The sequence below is a fragment of the Centruroides sculpturatus genome, unplaced genomic scaffold (genome assembly GCF_000671375.1).
Source record: "Centruroides sculpturatus isolate CEXI.00-Female unplaced genomic scaffold, Cexi_2.0 scaffold721, whole genome shotgun sequence".
Classification (NCBI taxonomy): Eukaryota; Metazoa; Arthropoda; class Arachnida; order Scorpiones; family Buthidae; genus Centruroides; species Centruroides sculpturatus.
Window position 1 is genome coordinate 168,313 of NW_019385006.1, and position 24,589 is coordinate 192,901.

Here is a 24,589-nt window from a genome sequence, read left to right on the forward strand (position 1 = left end):
GTTTACATAACAAAATCGTTATAATATTCTAGAAAGTTGTTTAGATTTTGCATTAGAATAAATAATAATAACAAATATGAATATGGGAGGTGGACCCGGTGTAGTGACTGCATTAACCAATCTTCGTTATCCTCGAACATTGTTAGATTTAGATTTTCCTAGTCCTTGGACCATTTCGGGACACGATCGAGAGGATTCTATGCCTAGTCTATGGCGCACATTGCCTTGGTTACCTTACAGCGGATTATGGGCAGAAGGGAAGATTTCCGAAAGTTTAACGGAAGGTAATAGCATATGCAGTAATCAAACTATTTCTTCAACTGGAACCGGAGTCTCTAATTTAACACCAACATCTCCGACGTTACAAGTTTCACCAGTTTTAGATCCCGTAGTCGCCTTGAAAGCGTTAGAAGGTAAGTTTCTTGCCAAATCTTTGTACCGAAAAACAAATTTTGTTGTAAAGATGTTTAAAACAATCTATTTAATGAATTTCGCTTCTTTAAAATAAAATCATATCATTATTTGTGTATATCTAGTTAACGATTTAAAAATTCTTTTAACTAAATTCTTTCGTTGCTGATCCTCAGAATCACTTATCATTAGTATTAGGTCTACTTACTTTATATAAGTTTAAAAAAATAACAGGAAATAAAACATAAACTCTTTTAAATAAGATCTGGAAGTTTGTAAAACAAGCTGGAAACTTTGTTGCTGGACTGGCATTCTTTAAGTGTTTTAATCCCTAATAATGGCTATCATTACCTTTATAATTATTCGGATTAGTACAAGAGATATTAAATGGTGGGACCATATCTCCCAAACCCATTGACCGATTTACCTGAAAATTTCTAGAAATATTTCTCGCTAACACACAAATTTTCATGCCAATTTTCAGAAAATTTCGACGGAAGGCACAAAAGTTATTAAGCTTCAAATTGGATCTTGGAATGCCATTGCTTGAATGATCGCCTCAATTACCCCTTTTCTATATAACAGCCGAGAAATAGTAAGATTAACTCAAAATATTTAACAAGCTCAATTTGTTAACTTTAATATAGAATGCCGTTTATTAATTATAACTCTTTTTAAAATTTAAGTTTAAATAATAAATGCTAAACAAATTACCTTTTTTTTGAATTTCGAAGTTTTAATTCTTTCACACGTGACTAAAAACTTCGCCTAAACCTTATAGGCTATGATAGAATACCTTATGAATCTTTATAATTTCTTTTAAAATCTATATTAGCTTCTATAAAACCTTTTATTTGTTCAAATCTATTATATATTTATAAGAACGTATGCAAAATAAAATTACAAATTTATTATATGGGTTAATTTTCGGGTCTGTAATTTAGTATCCATTATTAAAACATAGTAAAGATAATAGGAAATTGAGATTATCATTCAGTAAAATAAACAGCATCCTGCTTTGTAAAATATATAATTACAAAAATAATTATATTTTGTTTTAATAAATCTCTTATTTAGAACTAAATTCATTTGCTAAGTTTACAGAAAAAGATTCATTTTTATACATTTTATAACCATTCAGTTGATTGGTTGTTGTCGGTGACAATTGGTGTTATTATTGTACTGTATATAAAATTATACAGAGAAATTTTTAAAATGCTTTCTTTAGAGTGTGATTTGTTTTTCTTTTGTAAACCTAAAAAAAAATTAACGGATACATCAATGTAAAGTAATGAACATCACGCAGATTAATTTCACGTGTACAGTATTTAATTCAATTAGTCTATATTGTTTAATAAAATAATTAAATTCTATTTAGTAACGAAAACATTACAATCCATTACAACGTATATTTTTTAAATTATTTTATTAAATATTAATAAATAATGTAGAGATGTATTTAAAATTTTCATTTTTATTTCAACTTATAATCAGTTAAAAATGAAAATTATTAAATTTTTCAAGCACATATTTTGTTATATTTTAAAATATTAATAATTTTACTTGGTTCTTTTATTAATTAGAATAACTTTACATTGTTAGATTCACTATAATATACCGATTTATTAATATTTTATCACGCCTAAGGAAATAAAAATCAATAATTATTATATATGCCCAATTGTATAGGCTACATCTATTATAACAAATTATCACTTTCTGAATGAAATAATTTGCTAACTATAACTTAATCAGCAGGCAAATAAAACTACTACAACGTCATTAATTAGCATATTTATCAAAATATAAAAAATATGTCGTTGTTGTATAGAAGGAATGAAAGACAATAAATATTAAACCATTAATATTATGTCCACTAAAATGTGAAATATAAACGTGCAACTATGACAAAATTTAGTAATTCTTCACAATATATCGAAATGTTGGCCATTGTAAAGTATAAAGAGACTTTTAAACGTTTGGAAACGTTGTATTTCTTGTTATAAATGATTGTGATAAGTAAAAAATTTCACCAGCAAACGTTTGAACAAGACAAATACAAACATTACAGTAGTGTGGGCACATCCTCCCTACATAAAAACAAGAAAGCAAGTATTGATCCCCCATGCCAACTTAGAATTAAGTAAGAATAGTATCCGGCATAAGAGTTCACAGAAGATTTTCCAGGGAGGGCAATGCTCGAAGACAAATAATTACAATATTACATCAATAAATTTTATTTAAATTTTTGGGGGGTTTTACAAGTAGATTATAGACTACAGTATTGATCCATGATCGAGGGTGTAAGGTGATATGTATCTCAATCACTTTTACGATTATAATTTGTGGAACTCGATTCCAGGAGAGGGCAAGTTTCCCGTTTGCCCCTTCTGCATACGTCCGTTACGTAGGTCTGAGGAAACGTATTGTACTGTACAGTATAATACATTACGTGTATCAAGGGTTAAATTAAAATCACATGATAGCAACATTCCAATAGTATTTCCTTATATCCTTTCCTTCAGTTGATATTTTGCATATATTTAGAAAATTAGTTTTATATTAACTCTACGTAATTACACCCTTCAATGTAGAGTAACTAGAATAAGCAATAATGTGTATTAATAACGGAAATTTCCAATAAATAAAATATAGATTATAACACATAATTCCGAGGTAGGTGACAAAAATACGGTGTAGAAAAAGCACATTCTTATTTTCGTTGTCAACTACTGAACACTTTGTATGTAGCTTACTATTTATAAATTACTATACTTTTACTTAATAATTTAATATTTGCATAACTAACAAACAGAATTGCGGAAAGACCAAAAAAAAATTAAGAAAATTAAATTTTAGCAAATTAAAATATGTAATTAATTGCATCAACTGATTTGGAATTGTCTTAGAAGATTAAGATCAGTTTGAACAAAAATATAAAATATATCTGCTACAGTTTAAAGTGATCAAATGATATTCTTTCTGTATATTCACGCATTAATCTCTTTATAAATTTGTATTGTCTTACTTGCATTAATAGGCAAAGGGTCTATATTTTACAGACAATGATTTACATCGGTCTATAATATTACTGTATAATACATTAGTTACAATAATGCTGTTTGTGCCGTTATGTTTTAGTACACTTCTATATAAAACAGATTCCTAACAGGATCGATATAGGAATTTTGAAGTGGTCAATAAAAAAATCAGATAATTATTATGGTTTTTTTAAAATAATAATAATAAGAAGAAGAATTATGTGAGAAATTCGTTAACTTATTTCAGTGGTTCTCAACTGGGGGTACATGACTGTACCCCTAGGGGTACGAGCATAAATCGAAGGGGGTACTGTACAGTACATCTAACGTTCATTATAAAATGGCGTATGTTAATCAATTTACTGTAAATTATTAACACTTCTTGTGTTATTATTTGATAAGTATATTATATAGGCCTATAGCTAGCTGAAATGTATTTATTTATACCACTGGTCTAGTTAGAGTTTTTTATGACGCTCAGTTATAAGGGCTCTATACATCTAACGGGCATATATCATATAAGGGCAGTAATTATAAAATTTACATACAAAAATATAGGGGGCACTTGAGAAACAACTAATGGGCTAATAGGGTACTGTACATCAACAAAAAAGGTTGAGAACCACTGACTTATTTAATAATATGCTTGATATATTACGCAAAATCTCGGGAAATAAAAATTTAAAGGGATATATTGAGAAAAAAAATGTTCTTTATGGGAGTCAACTCAAGAAAATGGTCGGAAATCCCTTGTATAAAACATAGTTTAATACGAGTTTAATCTTTGGGATAATATTGAACAGATTATTCAATAAAGACAATGTATAAGCTGCCATAAACACAGTTTTTCTTTTCGGATCTTAGTTTCCATTTTCTGAAGAGACATAAGATGGTTATATATAGAAAGACTTATAGTTTATTTATATATTATTTGCTTATTAATAATCCCAATCACTTAGTATACAAAGTTTTATGAATGTTGACTAGTCTTCAATTGATTTATAATGATAAACAATCTAACGATGTGTTCGTATATAACGTAATCAATAGTTGGATACGCACATGTCCTACTTTTTTAATGAATAGACATTGAATTCAACCGTCGAATTTTGGATTGTTAATTGAAAATTTATCTTACTTCATTATATTGCTGTAAAATTTCTTTATTTTCGTAAGTTAGTGTATGAATTTTAGGATATTCATTAAATTAATACAGTATTTCGACTACCTTAATTATTGCACCAAGCGTCAATTATGAAATTAAAATTACCAAAATTTTTCTGCTTATTTTAAATTCGTTTTTATAAAATGATAAATAACAAAATTAAATTAACAACCGTAATAAAATTTCATAAAATATAGCCCTGAAAAACTAAATGTTATTAAACAAATAACACTAAAACTAGACTATAAACAATATAAATTAAATTTATATATTCATTAAAATAGCATCAGGATTCGTAGAATTATGTTATCTAAGGAGTAAATTCAAACCTCTAAGAAACGAAGAAAGTAAAATTCAAATAGAAAACATAATTTTTTTAGTGTTTTTTATATATTTTTTCTGTAAATATAGGCCTACTCATATAGGCTAGATTAAGATACTACAATTTAAAATTCATTGTAATTGTCACTCAGTTACTTTACAAATTATAAAGCCGGATACACATGAACGAATTTTATTCGTTAGTTAATCCCAGTTTAACGAATAAAATTTTAATTCTTTATCTTACTTCCCAAAGCAATTTTAGTGATCAGCAAGAAGAGATGCCATCAAAGGCTAACGTAGATTATTATTATTATATATTATTATTATTATTATTATAACTCTCTACCCAAAACTAATTTTAAGTTTTATCCAATAAACACATAGTTTATACTATCGGAATTATTTTAAAAATTGTATTAGTTTATCTAGCAATATTTGCATATCTTAATACTTTGAGAAAATACCATGCAAGTAGAAGTCTTGTTTTAGTTATTCAGCAATTAAATTGAACTATTAAATCGTTTATATATATTCTATACAGTTATTTACATACACAAATTCATTTCGTTCTATATTTTTATAACTTAATAAAATAAGTTTATCGTGTTTTATTAAAATACATTTTTGAGTTTTCTTTTCAAACTTCGAAATAAATCTTTTTAATTATTCAAATTGTCAAGTTTATATTATATTATACATAAAAGTTTCTTATGAAATTGCTTCCATGATCTTGTATAATTGCATGGAGTTGCTCGGTCTTTTCAGGGGTGAAAAATTGGTGAGGATGAGATCGGAGAGGATATAAAAACAATTCTCTTAGTAACTAAAATGTACAGCACAGTACAGTACAGTACATTTACTGACCCGTATATTTATCAAAACTTGGATTTGAAACGTTCCTTGGTTTTAAACCCAAGTTTTGGTAAATACACGACTAAGTGTATGAGACAATAGATAAGGTCTATATAGTATATCGTTCATTTATTTCTTTTATATTTGCAGAATAGGTTTGAAGTCGTGAATCTTCTGTTGTTTGTTGATAATAGAATTTGGGGCTACCTTGGGATTAGTAAAAGGGCAACCCAGAAGAAGAAGGGGTCCAATTTACGGGCGCTCCTGCCCCCCAGGTGATCGAAGAATATTCAAGCCAAATTTGGTGCGGATATACGTTGAACGTTATACAACCTTTTACCTAACATACACGCAAACATACATATTTTGACTTTTATCTACAGTAACAATTTATTATCTCTAGGAATTAATTGTTATTAAGAAACTATTTACATTTTCAATTACTTTGTTTATCCAACTTTATCTATATCGGGGTTGACTGCAACACTTTATGTTCAAATATTTTAATTATTAAATCCATTTTATAACTAAATATATACAGTCGAATCTCTAACAACGGCCGTTTTTTTCAGTAACTTCTTTTAAATAAATATACATACAAAATAACCTCCGAACAACGGCAATTTTTTATTCGTTCCCATCCTTGTCCGTTAATCACAGGTTTAACTGTATATATAATATATAGGCCTATATATTGATAACAATTTAAATAGCCTAATAAAAAATAATAATAATACAGTTAATTTATTAATTGTTTTATTAGTTCAGAGAGATAGATTTTGATGTAAATAAAAATTATTAAATATTTAACATTCAAAAAGCCTGTTTCACCATATTCTTCCATTTTAAATCATTAAAAATAAATTAAAATCTTAAAATATTAAATATCAACGACTTCTTGACTTATCACATCGAAGCATCAGTAACTACAAATAACCTTTATAATAATTTTAAAAATTTTATATTAATATATTCTACATTAATAATAAATTGATCAAAAACTTAAAAATTTACTCTCACGCGACAAAATTTAGTTATTTTTCCTATTAAAATTCTATTTTAGCGATGAAATTTCTGGAAAATCAGCTTAGGAGAATCGTTCTCTTCAAGGTCTTTTTCATTAAAATTTTATTAATTTAACGAAATTTTTACTAAATTATTATCCTTTCAATCAACTCCATCTTTAAATAACATTGCAAAAAATAGAATATTATGTTCCTTTATTATTAAAATTAAGTAAATAATATTTTAGTGTAAATTAAATTGTTTTACTAACTTGTAAGTGTTTAGTTTATCTAATGATCTAATACTATTACGTAAGAGGGGGAAAGTGTGGCGATTGTTCAAAAAATGTTCTCCCCTCCAAGATTTTTACATTGTTGAACTGGGATGACCTTGAGTTGCCGAAAATTGCAAAAAAATTAGCGATTTCTCTGTGTGTATTATTGACTGACGTTAGTGTGTCTGTGTTGAGGGCACGATTTTATTTACTCTGTTTGAAGCTTAATAACTCCTGTGCCTTTTGTCGAAAATTTATGAAATTTTGCAGGGAGGTTCGTGTATTAAGGGGATTGATACTATTAAATTTTCGTCGTTAAAGGACAAGAAAGTGGGAAGATAGAGGGGTCGCGTCATATCTCGAAGTAGGGACGGACTTAATGACGATTTTACTCGTTATTAGCATTTACAAACTTTTATAAAACTCATTTCTACCTTTAAAGTTAAGCTTTTTGCCAGTTTATAACTATAGAAAATTTTAGAAGTAGCATTAAATAACTTGTATGATAAAATATCAAACTAAAGGAATTAAAGCGCTTATAAATATATTTACTGTGTATTTAGAATATATATAACTTAAAAATCAAAAATTAATTTTTTATTTATTTTTAATTATTTTTATAATTGTTATAAATTTATTTAACAAGTAGAACAATAACAAATAAAAATTTTAAGTAGAAACAATACAGGATCAGGCCCACATACTGGTAAAAGCTGCCAGAAGTGTCTCCATTACAAAAAAAATCCCAAACTTTAGCCTTTATATTACAAATATGAGTGATAAGCGGTGAAAAAATCTGTTTTTGTTTATTTTATTGGTTTTGATCATATATTTTTATGACTTTTAATAATAGAGTCTGACATTTGTTAACGATCCGAACTGGTAACACCCCCACTTACACCTGACGATATAGGGCTATAATGACATCAAAATCATGCTTACAAGATATTTTCGCCATTGTTTTCTCTTAAGTTCTATTTTTTACCATCATTTTCTTACTGTACTTCAATTTTCAAATCACAGATCTATACATTCCCACATCCGTCCGTCTGTCCGTTCGTTAATCTCGAGAACGGAATTAGACAGATGAAAATCGAGACCCGGTATTGAAACCTTAGGGGCCGGAGCTCCGATTAGCTATATACGTACTTCCGGTCTAAGCCGGAATTCACGTGATATTTTGCATTAAAATATGATTAAAAATTGCAACCAGGCAATGTGGCGATTTCATAATAATATAAGCCTACACTGATTGTTTTTTTTAAATAAATTTGTTAAATATTTGTGCCTTTTTATGTTAAGTTTAATTCATATTATTCACATTAAAACTTGCAATAAAATATTTTAAAAAATACCTTAAAAATGAAACAAAGTTTTTTAAAAAGGGATCATAATTTACACGTAAAGTTAAAGCCTTTTCATAATAATACCCTTTTATGTGCTTGTAAAATTTGACGTTATCGCCGGTCACGTGTTTTCGTGGAAATTTCGCATTATTTCCCTCTTGTTTGAATTACTAGATTATCAAACATGATTTTTCCATTAAGTACTATCGTGAGGTTATTACCACGTGTGAAAGTAGATGGAAAGTAATTGTTAAAGCATTATAGACTTTTAGAAGTTCATAATGACTTGTTGTTTGACAAACATTGAATTTTGTTATATCAAACAATAGATCTGAGCTTGATACTAAGTAATCCGATAATGTTTAAAAATTGTTCGTGCAATAAATCGCTACGTTTACGACATTCTATAACTTATGTATCGACATATAAACCTGCAGTGTGTCAATTAATAGTTGCAAATACATGTAAAACTTTAAGGTTACTTTAAAAATTTTAATTTTTTAAAATATTCGTGAAGTTTTTTGATAATTTCGCTGCAATAATCAAGAATAATAATCTACATTTTATTTTCCAGGCTGTTATAACGAAGGGAAAGTAAATGGCAATCGGTCAAAACAATTTATTCCCCTCCCCAAGATTTTTAGACTCGGGCATATTAAACGTCGAGAAATGCAAAGAGTAGGGTTTTTTTCCTGTATGTGTACGGAAAAATACCTAAAGTTTTATATTAAAAGAACCCACTATGTATATACTATGTATGTATATACACAGTGGGTGTGGGAGACAGTAATTTGTTCACCCACTTTGAAGCTTAATAACTCCTGTGCCTTTTATCGAAAATTTCTGAAATTTTGCAGGGAGGTAGTTGTATTAGTTGCATTAATGCTGTGAAATTTTGGTGGTTAAAGGTCAAGGGGTGGGGCGATAGGTGGCGGTTACGTGTCGTATCTCGAGTAGGGTCGGACTTAATGAAGATTGTATAGTACAGTGGGTGATCGGTTAACGAACATAATCCGTTCCAAGACTTTGTTCGCTATCCGAATTGTTCGTTAACCGATTATCGATTTACCATAGGTTTTAATGGGAATTTTATTAATTCGTTCTGGAGACCGCCAAAAATAAAAAAAATATATATACTTTCTTACTACGTTTATTTATACGTAATAATAAAAATACATACATGCACAGTCTTGCGTTTTTATTAGTCATGTTTTTTCCCGTTTGAAAGGGTTAAAGAATCTGTCTAATGTCGGTTGCTTTTCTCTATTCTTCAGGATTTTTCGTAAGTAATTAATAGGATTGCAATTGTAGAAATCCCCAAGCCTCAACCTGGTTTGGATGCCATTCTAAGACCGTTGTTCTGACATCTTCCCACTTCTTCAAAAGATCTTTAATGGCAAATATCGGCATTAATCCTCTTTTTCAGAAGAAAACATATCTCGCCGAGTATCTTGGTGTTCTTCATTCAAGAGTTTTTGACGTTCTTTTGTCGTCAGATCCGTTTCAGGTTCCATTATGAACTCTTCGATGTTCTTTATTTCTCAGATGTGACTTTTATTACTCCTTTAGATGCTTGAGTCTTCTTGATTATACAGTATTTTTCTTAAATAAGATTGAATTACGGCCTACTGTAGACCTGTTCACGCCATACTGCCCAGCAACATTAGGCATCTTCTGCCCACTTTCTACCTTTGCTATTATACTCTCACCTTTCGAAAAGAAAAACAGACGCAAAACTTAACTTGTGCCTACCCGACGGTCTCGCAAATACATAAAAGAATTGTTTTGTCAGAAAAATAAAAGGCTGGAATTACAAGGGAGAGTTTTAAAGTTCGGAGGAATACTATCCGATTGGTATATACCGGCTTGAGCGTCGATGTCGACGTCTCCCACACTCCGAAAAGTTTCGAATTGTTGCCTGAAGACAAGAGAAGACCAATCGGTATTCATTATTTTACGTCGCTTCTTCTTGTGTTCGTTCTGTGCAGTGTTCGTTATCCGATCATGTGTTCGTTGTCCGAACATAAAAGTCTTTCGCGAAAGTGTTCGTTATCCGATTTGTTCGTTATTCGATCTGTTCGTTAACCGATCACCCACTGTACTCGTTATTAGCATTTACAATGTTTCTTTTTTTTTAAATAAAATTCATCTCCACTCTTATAATTAAGCTTTTTGCTATTTTATAATAATTAATAATATAAAATAAAGTTTCGTAACGGTGCCGCACACAATTTTTAATATTTTTTTCGGGAAAGTAACGCAACTCGTTGTTGGCCTTTTATTCTACGTGCGTTATTATTTGGCAAGGAAGTTAAAAAGGGCCATTCCAATCTAACTTTAATGAATATAAAGTTGGAATAATTTTCTAAGACAGCCAAAATTGGAATTTCATACAAGTTAACATTCATTAAATACAACAAAATTTGAATATGGCCCCGTCCATGTATCACATGTGAAGTTTAAGAAAAAAGGGGGTCGTGGACTTTTTTAGTAGTATCAGTGGCATGCGAATTTGTTCTTATAAGCCTATTTGCTAGTGATGTAAATAAAATATTTGCAGATCTTTTTAAATTCATTCTTTCAACGTCAGGGGATTCGTGAACTATTGTACAGTACAGTACACGCAATTAAAGGGGGGAAAGGACTTACTAAAAGCACATCATTGTGAAGGAGAGGGGATGTCAACAGGCCTCAAAAACTGTACTGTAATTAATGGATATCCCCTAGGCCTACGGTAAAAAGAACAAAAGAATAAAAATAAATAAATTTCTATTAGTATAGCAATAGTCTACTAAATCTAAGAACATAAATTATACTGTTAAGTGATCAAATAAAAGTATTTTAAAGAATAATGTTTATTTTTACATTAAACGAGCAAATTTTTATATAATCTTTGTCAAAATGTTATAATATTTTAAATATTAGTAATTTTTAAATTAAATCCATAGTAATAAAGATGCGGGTCAACATGTATCTTTAACTGTATTTATGAAATATTCCTTTTATATAAAATTACTGGAAAATATATATAATTTAAAAACAAAACTGTTGATAGTTTTGCGGCTTATTTTTTCTTACAATGCTCTACACTTTTGGGTTGCTATGGCCACGGTCTGCAACCCAAAACTGTAGTAATTTGATATTTGAGATGTTCATTTCCTCTTTTTGTACAGTATATATGTAAATAAATAATATTTCATTTTCTTATTTATTTTGTCTGTCGAATTTTCGTACTTTCTAGCGGCTGACGTTGCCCATTTAGACCTACTGTCTTCTATTATTCCGCGCCACAGGAGAATATCGCACACGGGTTAGTTATCTAATTTTTTTTTATTTTTGGAGGAGGAACCTGTTATATTTCTTAATGTTATATATAGCATATACTGGCGAATATATTGAAATATCAATTCGTATAAAAATATCTAAGTTTTCCTTAACGGATCTTATAATACAAATTAATAAAATCTTGTCCCCTATTCAATCCAGTCTCCTCTATAACTATTATGCAGACTATATGTTTGTGTATAGTGACTATACTTTATCTATTCATTCGTACAGCGTCTTGTGTATTATGTATATTTTGGATTAATTGGGCTGCAATTTGAAAAAATTGTAGACCTATAAATTCCTACTGTCGTCCGTCTATCTGTCTGTCCTTTCTAAATCTCGACAATGGTGTTAGATAGATGAAATCCGATACCAGATATGGAAAGAGTGGAGGAATGAAACCCCAAGTAACTATATATGAACTGCAGTTTTGAACCGGAAGTCACGTTATTACAATTCAAAGTTTATCTCCTGATAGATAGATGACTGGCATGAACGGAAAAGTATGATGTACAGTACAGTACTGTACAGTACAGGGGCAAAATAATAGTCTACTAATTTGAGGCGAAGAGGCATATATTTTGAATTTAAAAAATTATTAAAAATATGATTAAAAAGTCCGGCATTGTGACGACGATGTCGTAATAAATAATCGCTCGTTTTAATTTACTTCATTGTTAAAATTATGCTAAGTAAAATCCTGTGTTAATCAAGCTTCCATCCAAACTATTAGACTATATAAACATTTTCTTAGTCTATACTTAGTATATTTCATTATATCTTATGCTTGTCATTAGCGATACAGTAATACTCATCCGACACTTTTAGGCCCTCAAACATAGACAAATATATTCTTAGTATGCCTTCAAATTCCGAATCCAATACTAAATAGAGTCTATTCTAGGTCCGCATAATACGCCTACCAAGGCTCGTGTGATACGAGTTTTACAATATACAGTACAGTACGTAAGCCTATAGAGGAACGCTTATATCAGAAAGGCCCCACTAGTCTATGCTTGTTTAAGGCCTTATGCAAACTAAAACCATTTAGCTTACATAACGAGTTTTTACAACTTAGAAAAAACGTATTTCTTCTCTCTAAAAAAATAAGACATAATTTTAATAAATCATAACGAATTTTTTGAAATGTTTTATTTATATAACCTTAAATATGTTAAATTAATTAATTTATTTATCATTATTATTATTATTTTAATTTTTAGTGAACCCTGCTATAACAAGAGCTTTAGTTTCGACTATACCAAGACGACAGAGAAGCGAAAAGAAACCAATTCCAGATGAACTTAAAGATGACAAATACTACGAAAGGAGAAAACGAAACAATGTTGCAGCCAAAAAATCTCGCGATGCCAGAAAAGCCAGAGAAGACGAAATTGCATTAAGAGCATGCTTTTTAGAAAAAGAAAACGCCATCCTTCGAGCACAGGTGGCTACTTTGAGAGAAGAAGCTCATTCGCTTCGTCAGCTTCTCTTACATAAAAGACACAGAATCGTGTGAATTTTACAATATTGCATTGCGTAATAAGCTCGTTCGGATTCGGCGACACACCTACAGGGTGGCCCAAAAGTCGGTCAACCGCTGTAAAGCGTAAATTGCGAATAATTAATCTAATTAACCGAGTACGGTAAACTTAATTGTGTTAACTGTCAATCGTCTCTAACTCTGTTAAAAGTTAGAGCTAGAAGTTAACCAATTATCATCCTCCTTATTTTTAGTATGTAAACGTTTATTGGTTAACTTTTATGACGACTGTGAATATGGTCGTATAAAGGAACTTTGCTCTAAATTCAGTTTACGGCTGGAATTCTTGAGTACACAAAAGATAACACGCGGTTAACTAACTTTTGGGCATCCTGTATTTTTATAAAGGTTATCTTAAGAAGACGATTGAAATGTTATTTGTACACAACAAATTGTTTTCTTAAATTATATTTAAAAAAAAAATGAAAACTAAAAATTGTTTTTCACTATCTGAAAATCCGATAGTTCAGTACCTATTACACGATGCAATATTTTGAAATGAAATAAAATAGAAAAAACGTTATTCGGATACTTATACATACTTTAAATAGATCTAAACTTTTCACGAATCTCATTTATTTATTTTTATTTTTTAATAAATGCATAATCATATGGAGAGAGTAGAGCCAATAGTTTCCTTTTAACGAAGATTTGGTTGAAATGTAATTGTTTTAATAATGATTAATTGAACAATTTAAATTAAAATGTCGTTTTTTAAACGTTAATTTCGATCTACTTCTTATCTTCGATCCTTATTAAGATCGAATCTGAAACTTTACAGACGTCCAAATAAACTTAATCTCCTACATTTAAACTTTCGCATTTAAAAATGTTTATTGAATATTCTATATTTACCCTTTAAATCCATTCACAAAGTAATTAATTCAATCATTTGAAGTTAAATTCAAATTTAATTGAGTATTTTACTGTTTATTTTATTTTGTTTTCCTTTCACACGCATAGACTCAACGAAAAATACATCGAAAATTCTGTTTCAAGCTTATAAATTGCATTAGCCTATATTTTTACGTGTAAATCAATAACTTAAGAAAGTTTCATTAAAATTTGAAAAATAGAAAGTTGTTTAATTTAAACATTTATTTAAAACTAAATCTTCATCCAATCATTACTTAAGATAAAACTGTAATAGATAGCTATTAAAATTTTAATCTTTTAATTTAAAAACTGAAAGAAAATAATATGCTAAATATCCGTTAAATCAAGGATTTAAACAATTTTTAATCCATATTTTTCATAAAAACATCAAAATAACGATTTCTTTGAAAATGAAGGAGGAGTCACGTCGCTTTTCTGTCAATTTCTATTTTATTCGACCAATCATTGCTTGAGTTAATCCTCTTTGAATTAATCTTAGTTAAAATATGTTATTTCGTGCTTTTAATTTAAAACTAAAATGAAGTATTTCAATTGTATTTTATGTAATTAAATTTTAAATATTCAACAGAGAAAAGATTTAAGTAATTTAAATTAAAATTGTTAATAAATTACTTGATTTAAATTTAATTTCTTTGAAACTGTAGGCGGAGTTACATCTCTTCCTTCTACTTCCTTAACCAATCAACGCTTAACATAATCCACATTTTAACCAATCTTCGTTAAAATTGTTTAAGTTGTTAATTAATTTTATATATTTTGTGAAGATCCGAATATGTTTAATAAAAATGTATTGATTATTTTGTTGATAATTATTTTCGACTTCAATATCGAAATATTGTAGTTTAAATAAAAATATCGATTAAAATAATGTTTGAATTAAAACGATTAATGTTTAAAATGCTTAATCGATAGCTAAAATTAAAGATTAATCGATTTATTACTGTAATATTTTATCTAATCGCTGAAGTTAATTAAATTATTATTTGCTTAATTATTTTTTTTTAAATTCTAACTATAAAATAAATAATTGTGAAAACTTTCTGTGTTCATCACAATACGTCCCTTAAACAGTAAAATTCCGTCCACGATAAAGTTATTGAAATTTTTAGATGATATGTAATCATTAGTTTGTATTATATAAAATGTTTAAATTTTGAAATTGTTTGTAGAAAATAAAACGTTGACATTAAAATTAGAATGCTGTCATGTTAAAAATGATGGTGTTTATGTTGTATTTTCTGTAAAGAACTTAAATTTATTTCTTACAGGCACTAATTAAACATGATCTAATTTACCTAAATACTTTTAAAATACCTGAAAAAACAGTGCATTTAAAGTAATATTCTGTCTAATCAGACCATTCACACTAGAGTCCTACTCATAGTATCGATTTCGGAAAGGAAGTCTAGCGTAAATTACAGTTACACTATCCTTTGTGCTAGCTAATTCACACGTGTAACCTACAGATTTTGATGTAAACCCTTAACCCAACTATGTAGAGTCTAAAAAAGAAGCAAATCTATTATTTGTATACTGCAACGCGACACATGGGCGATTATGTCTCCCAGAAGGACTTTCTATGAGAAACTAATCCCTATTTATGTGTTACAAACGTGAAAAATCCCGAAAAACTCCACGTTGGCCCGCGACTAACTACCAGTGTTCAGTGGTTTTTCCACTCGACCACTAGTTGGGCGAGACAAGTGTAACTTGAGAAATACAAACTGTTAATATAAAGCCATGTTTTTCTTTATATTTTTACATTTTGGCTAAACATATTAAAATTATATTTCCAATTTAATCCCGAATAAAAATTTTCAATTCAATTCAATGAAAAATAATTGGGGATTTTTATAACTTATTACTGTCCTTTCCCTAGCATCTGTAGGCTATTTAGTATAAAGACTACTTATTTATAATTCACATTCGGCTGTAAATTCGTGGATAATTTAGATATTAAAATCTAAATAAAATGTACTTTACGACTCTTCTTCTTCTTCTTCTTCTTTATCTTCTCCTTTTCCCATGTTTATATGGGGAGGACTCTAGACCTTAATAAATATAAAAAAATGCTTAGGGCTCTTTCTTAGTATATAGGCCTATATTTTTATCTGTACAGTACTCTTAGAAGGAGAACAACAGCCCATTCGGCCTGTTCATGGACATATATCGCCCAAAAGTTAGTGTTTTATGAAATATATATATATATATATATGAAAGTGATATAAATGAAATATTCAGATATTTTTATGGGAAGAAGGAAGAGAGAGAGAGAAAAAGAGAGAGAGAGAGCAGAGACAGAGAGGGTAGAGAACAGAGAGGAGAGAACAGAGAGAGAATAGAGACAGTAGAGAGAGTAGAAAGAGAATACAGAGTAGAGAGAGAGAATGAAGCCATCAAACAAGTCAATTTGTGACTAGTTCGAAGGGCCTCATTTTAATTCTGTCAAGCCCAGAGAATAGAATTTGGCTCTATTTTCATTCGCCCACATTCACATCATGTAGATTTAAATAGTTTTAATTATTTAAAGGCATAATAGTAACTATAATTGAATTAGAATACAAATTAAAAATTAATATAAACAATTCTCTGAATATCAATTCTTTTACTGCAGTAAATGCATATTTCATCAAAATCATAAATNGCCCACATTCACATCATGTAGATTTAAATAGTTTTAATTATTTAAAGGCATAATAGTAACTATAATTGAATTAGAATACAAATTAAAAATTAATATAAACAATTCTTTGAATATCAATTCTTTTACTGCAGTAAATGCATATTTCATCAAAATCATAAATTTATTTTTTAAAAATTAAGTATTAACATTAATATACAGTCAGTTATTCTCTATAAGTGTGTTCGCTATAACCTAGAGTAACCTATGTAGTCTGTTGTTCCCTATAAGTCTGATGTATCTACACATTTCGCTCTCTACTAAAATTTAAAAACATTTTATTTATACTTAATTTAATTCTTCGTGAAATAAATCTCGATGGAAGCTTTAAATATGCCAATTTACCATTAAAACTTAATAAAAATTAAGAAACTTTCAAGCTAGTCTCGATCTTTTTTAATATGTAAAATCTATTCTCAAGTGTCTATAAATATTTATTAAATGAATAAATCAATTAAATATTTATTATCATTGACGTTAATGTAAAATAATTGAACGAGTTCATGCTTAAATTACTTTAAGATACTTTAATTTATTTAACTACATTTAAGTGAAATTTATTTATTTACACAGTGTTTTTAAAAGAGAAGAGCTCACTCACAACCCTCTCTCTCTCTTTATTCTCTTTTCACTATTTTCTCTACTCTCTCGAATATATTCTCTTAAACGATTTACTTCTAATCATTTCCTGTTTTTACCCTTATAATCCTTTTTAAATGGGGTGCGCCTTATACATGAATAAATACGATAATTTCAAAATAAAATGTTTGAGTGATATCTAAGATTTAAAACAGTTACAAAAGTAAAAAAATTATGTTTTTTTTTTTAAATTTAATAACAGAATAAATAATATAATTATTGTGGTTAAGATGGTAAGCTGGGGAAGATGCCTAATTTTTGTTATTTTCAAACAGTGACGTCAGATACTGTCATGTGTTTGTACGTTGGATCGTTGGGCCAATATTGAGTGCGGAAAGCTGTAGTTGGCTACCGTTACCACATTTTCTACATCTGAGAAGAATAAAAGCAAGAAAAGAACGAAGTTTTTGTTGTGAAATGTTTCTAGAGTCATTTTAAAACTAAAAGTTAAAGTAGAATTTATTAAAAATTGCGAAAAGCAATTAATGTGTGATGTAGTTAAGGTTCTAAAGTTTCCATTGTCAGCTACCGCCGATCCCGATCGGATATGCTAGAACACGTGACTCCACTAGGCGTCTTATCACGACAAATGGAAAAGATGTCACATTTTTCTTCGGATAACATGCCTATTTTTAATAAACTTTTTTCCCTCGTTTTATTGCGGGGTATGCATAGAAATTATATAAGGACTTCTCAAAAAGGTTTTTGGACTGAAAAAACTTTCAGCTAGCTATAGAGCACGTTAGAGCGGGCGGGAACTTAACAATACTTATACTGTGCTGTTACACTTGCTATAAAATACTTTGTACTACATATGCAATATATTAAATTTGGTTAAGATATTCGAAAATTAATTTTATGCAATAATATTTGTTATCTTACTCTAATGTCATTTGGCATCTCACCCGGCTCGGGGTGAGATGCCTAAAATGCCAGGCAATGAAAAAGTCGTCATTTCAAACACAATACATAATTATTTTTCATATAGGCTACTCCAAAGTTTTATTTGAAAAAACATACTGAAGAATATGATATTTTCGTTAGAGGTCTCCAAAACTCAAATTATAGCTATAACTTCCTTCATAAGCAAAATGTTAGGCATCTTCCCCGAACCACTCTAATATATTTCACAATAATCAATAAAAATAAACGTAAGAATGTTTTAAGAAAATATGAGACTGTAGCCCTTGTTAACAATTTTAAAGAGTCTAGTTTATGAATAATTCACAGATACTGTATGTACTACACAACAATTACTCGATCACTTATAGGCTATAGGCCTACATGACGCTTCAAAGGAATGTTACATGAGAATGAAAGCAGAACTGATAGGCTATTTCACACGAGAAGAAATATTTGAAGAATTAAAGAATCAAATGTTAACATTATCGAAGCGCCCCATAATTAATTTCATCTTCAAAATTCTACTCTATACAATTAATAAATTCAATACATGACTTGATAAAGGCAACAATAAATTTAACATTTCACTTGGCAGAGCCAACCTTTGTTTTGAGGTTCATCACAACCTCGAAATGCTTTTCTTCTCGGAAACAATTTCAGCAGACCGAGGAGCATACGAGCCTCAAAATATACCTCGACTCCGCCAAGTGAAATTGGTTCCTGTGTACTGTACTGTACACGAATTATAAAGATTCTTCCCTCTTCCTCTAAGTAAAATTTTAAATAAATTCACCACCAAAGTTAATTTTCAGCTAATAAATTCAAATTTTAATTTAATTTTAAACACAGACCTAACAAACATACGATAAAGGTTACTAATACCAGCAAACAATTGGCAATGTATTATCAACGTCGTCATCTTTTCCGCATAATTTAAGCACTTTTTTTTTAAATATTAGCATAAATTATCCGATAAAAAATTCGCAGGAGAGGAGAATTATTGGATTTGTGGTCGAGTGTAAACAAATAATTGACCTAATAGCGGCTGTTGGTTTTTAACAAGAGCACAGACAATCCACTTGTGTAGCATGCGTGCGCGATAATATAAAATCGCTGATCTTCGTCGATCGTAGCGTGATATCACCAGTGTGTCACGCTACTTGGATGGAGATCCCTCGTAAAATATTTATGGAAAGCGAATGTTAATGGAAACATTGCATGCAAGCGCTTGATTTCGTGTTATGGATTTGGATTGCTTTCCTTAACACAATCACTGCTCAGAATAACTAAATAAGTTCGTTTCGTCGAATTCGTAATTTTTAAAAAGAATTGATTTAAATTCGCCGTGTTATTTTTATCTCTTTTATATTATTTTTTCCACAGAATAAACTAGAAAGGCGGACATTTTCTAATAATTGCTATCATTAAGTCTTCAGATTGGTTCGGGAGACATTAAGGGAGTGGGGCCATATCTACCGAACAAATAGTCCGATTTATCTGAAAATTTCTAGAACAGTTACCACTTAGTACATGAATCTACATGCAAAATTTCAGAAGTTTTCGACAAAAGACACAGAAGTTATTAGGCTTTAAAGTGGGTAAAAAAAATCCTTCCACAATACACACACTGACATCCATAAATACAAGAAAACAAACCCAAATGTTTTGCATTTCTCCAGATCTCTCCAGTCAAAAAATGCAAAAATTTTGGGGAGGGGCCATTTTTGACCGATCGTTATACTTTCCCTTTGTAATAACAGCCAGGAAACTAAAGATTTATGAGTATTATCATTATTGTCTTTAAGTGTTAAGTTCTCTCCTCCAGATTTCTAGCATAAATATCTACAAAATAAGAAAAAGTACAGTACAGTACAACCTATACAGCGTTTAATATTTAAACAGCATATTTCAAAATTTCAGAAATAAATAAATAATTAATTTTTTAATTATAAATCACTTATAACTAAAAGTAGTTTCTCAAACGAGGCCTTTTTTTATTGGCATCGTGTTAAGCATTGATTACTCGTGTGAACCGACACGTGTTCGTCCTTTTTATTATTGACATTACCATCATATTGTCAAGTGAGGTCCTCCTCGCGTCGTCACTCAACAATGGCTTCCCACTCGATAATTATAGTGACAATAAAATATGCCCTCACCTGCCGATACCGGCTTCCTTTGTTTCTTCAATGTCGGGTCGTTGCAGGGGCTAAAATGCAATTTACTTTGGCATAATTGATTCGAAATTGATGTGTTTTACTGTTTTCTTTCTTGTTATATATTTATTAAAATGATACGGATACTTTTCTACGTATTCTTGGAAGGTTTTTGGTACTCGGAGCGTGTCGGATGCCGTATTTTTTTTCCAATTTCCACAGTAAAACCTGTCTAAAACGGAAACCTGTCTGAGCGGATTTTACGAAACGGAGCGATTTTCTGTGTTAAACAAAACCTGTTTGAAGCGGAAACAATATACCATTCCTGTTTACCCAGGTTTTACTATAACTGAGGGAAAGTATGGGGTTAAAAAGTTATTCAAAGGTTTGACCGTATTTATTTAAATCAGTAGCCGTTGTTTCGTCCGGACACACTACACACTTTGACGTCATCTCTTCAGTTTTTACAACGAAAAAAATTTAAAATATGACGTCAAATTGACTTACGTATCAAAAGACGTGGATTCGGATTACGCTCTTTTATTGTTATTATTCCGATAACTTTACGTCTGTATTTAGAGTGACAATGACGTAGTTACGTGATGTATTGTTTACAGTCGAACGGTTAATGGATTATAGATTGTTACCACGTGATAAAAGTTGTCGTTGGGAACATCCAGGTGATTTTCGGTAGGTGAATGCTTATCAGGATTATCTGACGAAGACAGTTATTGTAGTGTGATGAATCAGACAGTAAACTTTGCGACACCTTTGTCCACTGCGGTTGACATATAATTACAGGAAATGATCGGGTCACAGATAGTTAATGCACTTCCTCTTCTACACCCTCTGCTTAATACATAATTAAAATATATTTTTTTATGTTTTGCTGATTATAAAAATTAAATATTTCTTAAAATATATTTAGATTTATTCTATTATTTTTATAACAGAAATGATTTTATGCTGCATCTAAGGGCTTGGATGCAAACATAAAACACTAAAATTTATGTAAAAATATATAAATTAAGGTTGATTTGACTAGTAAGACCTCATATTTCCTGCTGAGGGGAGATGAGATGTCCCAAGTCCCACTCTATCCTTCTCTAGGCTAAATGTACAGTACTTTATATATATGAGATTAATTTAAGAATATTTTTAAATCTGTGTTAACCATAACTATAAATTTTATTAATTAATGCTGTGAGGATCATTATGAAACCCTTGCCATTTCACCTAATTCAATTCTCTTTCTGTGAGAGCTGAATAAGGTTAACATAATCTAAGGATTTCAATGAAAAATAAGGCATAAATGACTTTTAATTCATGAAAATTCGTCACATTTATTCTGAAATTGCACCTAGAGAATGATAACATTGTGATTAAACAATTCCATAGCATAAATATAAGATAGAATTGATGGAAGAGAGAATGCAATACAAGCAAAGATGCCTCCTGGAAAGGCTTTCTACAGGAAACTGACCTTTATTTAAGTGTTACACAGGTGGCCAGCAATGGCGATGCACAAACTCACAAGCCAGCATTGAGTGGTTTTATCCACTCCACCATCGGAGTGCAGCATAAATATAGTTACTTACTTAAAGGTTTTGTTAAACTTATTATTTTACAGAAATTGTACTGAATATCAATACCAAACTGTGCCCAACTTTTAGTGATTCTCCAAATATCTACATTACAGTCTCTCATCTTAAATTATTACATATTTTTATAAAATTTTTTCTTATATTTAATCAGAATCTTTATATTCCTGTTAGAAGTACTCCTAACTTGCCATATCTTTACACTTTAATGCTCCAGTATTGTTCTTTTATCATGTTATTGTTGCTATGAATGATCTAAAGATTCATTTCACTTTGATTTTTAAAGATATAAATGATATTATGATGGTTATTTATACTGGAGCTAATTTCTTTTATATTTCTTTCTTGAATATTGAGTTTATCTGTTTTCGCTTGTAAATTTTGAATTATTTTATTAATTGCAGAGGTAGACGATCACTTGACTTTGGGCATTACTTATTGTGTAAATTAAATTTAAAAATTTTATAATAAGCTATACAAATGAATTTATTTTGAGTCTTGTCTTTCCAACTGTTAAGCATTCTTAATGAATTTTATCATCAAATATTAAAAAATTTTTAAAATCTTAATGTATCCAAGCTGAAATACTTCAAATCACACTGAAGCTTTATACATATGAGCACTAAGAGGGCCTTTTTTACATACCCATTGCGGATCCAGCCAAATCCACAGGATAAGACGTGACATATCTGGATACTTTGCACATCTATTCACAGTCAACTGGGGGACTCATTGATCGACGAACCATTAAAAATTTCTGGAGTTTTCTGACCTCGTGGAGTCAATCCTGGGCGCCAGAACAATAGGTTGACACCTTAACTGTCTTTGTCATCCATTAAAAACTTTATGTATTGTTTTTGCTACTGTAAACTGTGATAAATTTTGAATTTAAGTAATGATATTTAATATTATTTGTTCTTCTATAATAATAAAACAGGATGATTTACTTAAAAAATTAAATTCTGCAGAATCAAATCATAAAATAAATCAGTTATTTCTAATGGTAATCCTGCAAATTGAGTCAGCAATTTTCCACATACAAAAAGTAATCAGTAAATAAAAAATATTAAAAAGTGCATCTACGCAAGAGGAAACAATATTTTGTTGCCATATTTTATATTTAGTACAAAAAAAAAGAAAATTTTTTTAAATGTTCTTTGATTAAAAGATTATAAAAACTTTTAAAAATTACTTTCTTTTAATGTAACAACAAAATAGTGTAATTTGTTCCTTGATACATCTGGTTTATATAATACATTATATTATCAGCATAAATTTATATTATATGCATTTAATATTTTAACTTTTATTTATATTTTTTACTTCATAACATCATATTAATAAATTTATTATAACAATAACAGAAGAAAAATATTTATTACATTTAACAAAACAATCTTACATTGCATTCGTCATTAAAAAAATAACTTCTTTAGTGCCCGTTACCTCCGATATTTGGTCTTTCGTCAGAATTGAAACCAATATCTTCATGTTGTATTATTAATACTGGGCATATACTACTTGTGATTTTTACATTCTAAGCTATGCTTATCTGAAAATAAGATGACAATAAATTAGAATACATAATAATTAAGAAAAATCTAAATGTAATTTATTTATATATGTATATATAACAGATTTCATACATATTTATATATGTATAACAGATACAAAGTATATATTTATATATGTTACTGAATATCTGTTATAAATATCCTACATTGTGTCATTTTTAAAGTTAGTAATAGAATACACAGTACTTATGAAATGAAATTTTGTAATTATTGAAAATAAATTATAGTAAACAATGTGTTAAGATCTCAAATATTAGCTCTTATTACTATTTCTGTATTTTCAATTCTTCAGAGATAAGTTCTGAAGATGAAGACAATTCCTTCATTTCATTTGACTGTATAATGATATATTAATTATTATTGTAAATTATTTTTATTTTGATCTATATGGTTAAAAAATCAATAAGCATAGAAACATAAAAAAGCAATAGTCAGTATTTACTATTTTGTATTCTATGACTTATAATTTTTGTAATTAAAAGATTTAACATCTAAAGACCAAGTTTCTTCTGTTTTATTGATTTTGATGTAGTATCGTCTTAATTTTTTATAATGTATAATATATAAATCATCAGATATTTTCTCTGTCCAACTTTATTTTCAGATCTAAAATAATCTCAATAGTTCATCCTATTAAACTTTTTTTAAATAATAAATGCTGACTAAAAATACTCTAATGTGAGTCACATAAATATTTTTTTTGCTAAATCAGCAATTATATTTTTGTTAACAGAACTGAATATTATAAAATAAGTTATAACAGTATTAAAAATTTTATATACATTCTAACTTTATTCCATTATTTATATATAACATAAATTGATAATTTTGTACATGTTAAATACTGTGTT

General features: G+C 29.1%; 2 protein-coding genes across 2 annotated transcripts in view; one reads left to right on the forward strand and one right to left on the reverse strand.

Annotated features, from left to right (window-relative positions):
- Positions 1–16: 16 nt before the first annotated feature.
- On the forward strand, positions 17–14,311 carry LOC111633304 (cell death specification protein 2-like). Its single transcript, XM_023377841.1, has 2 exons — positions 17–413; positions 12,969–14,311. The coding sequence occupies exons 1-2, from the start codon at positions 77–79 to the stop codon at positions 13,262–13,264; spliced, it is 633 nt and encodes a 210-aa protein (XP_023233609.1). The 5' UTR covers positions 17–76; the 3' UTR covers positions 13,265–14,311.
- A 9,142-nt stretch (positions 14,312–23,453) lies between these two features.
- The window catches only part of LOC111633296 (selenoprotein O-like), a 30,681-nt gene continuing 29,545 nt past the window's right edge, over positions 23,454–24,589 (reverse strand). The window contains exon 14 of the mRNA XM_023377834.1: positions 23,454–23,716. The gene's annotated coding sequence lies outside the window, so the exon portion shown is untranslated. The remainder of the gene's footprint in view (positions 23,717–24,589) is intronic.

Excerpts from the sequence above, each read along its gene's own strand:
- LOC111633304 (XM_023377841.1), top strand. The coding sequence starts at position 77 with ATGAATATGGGAGGTGGACCCGGTGTAGTGACTGCATTAACCAATCTT. Across the intron at positions 414-12,968 it reads CGCCTTGAAAGCGTTAGAAG|TGAACCCTGCTATAACAAGA; the intron begins GTAAGTTTCTTG and ends TTTAATTTTTAG.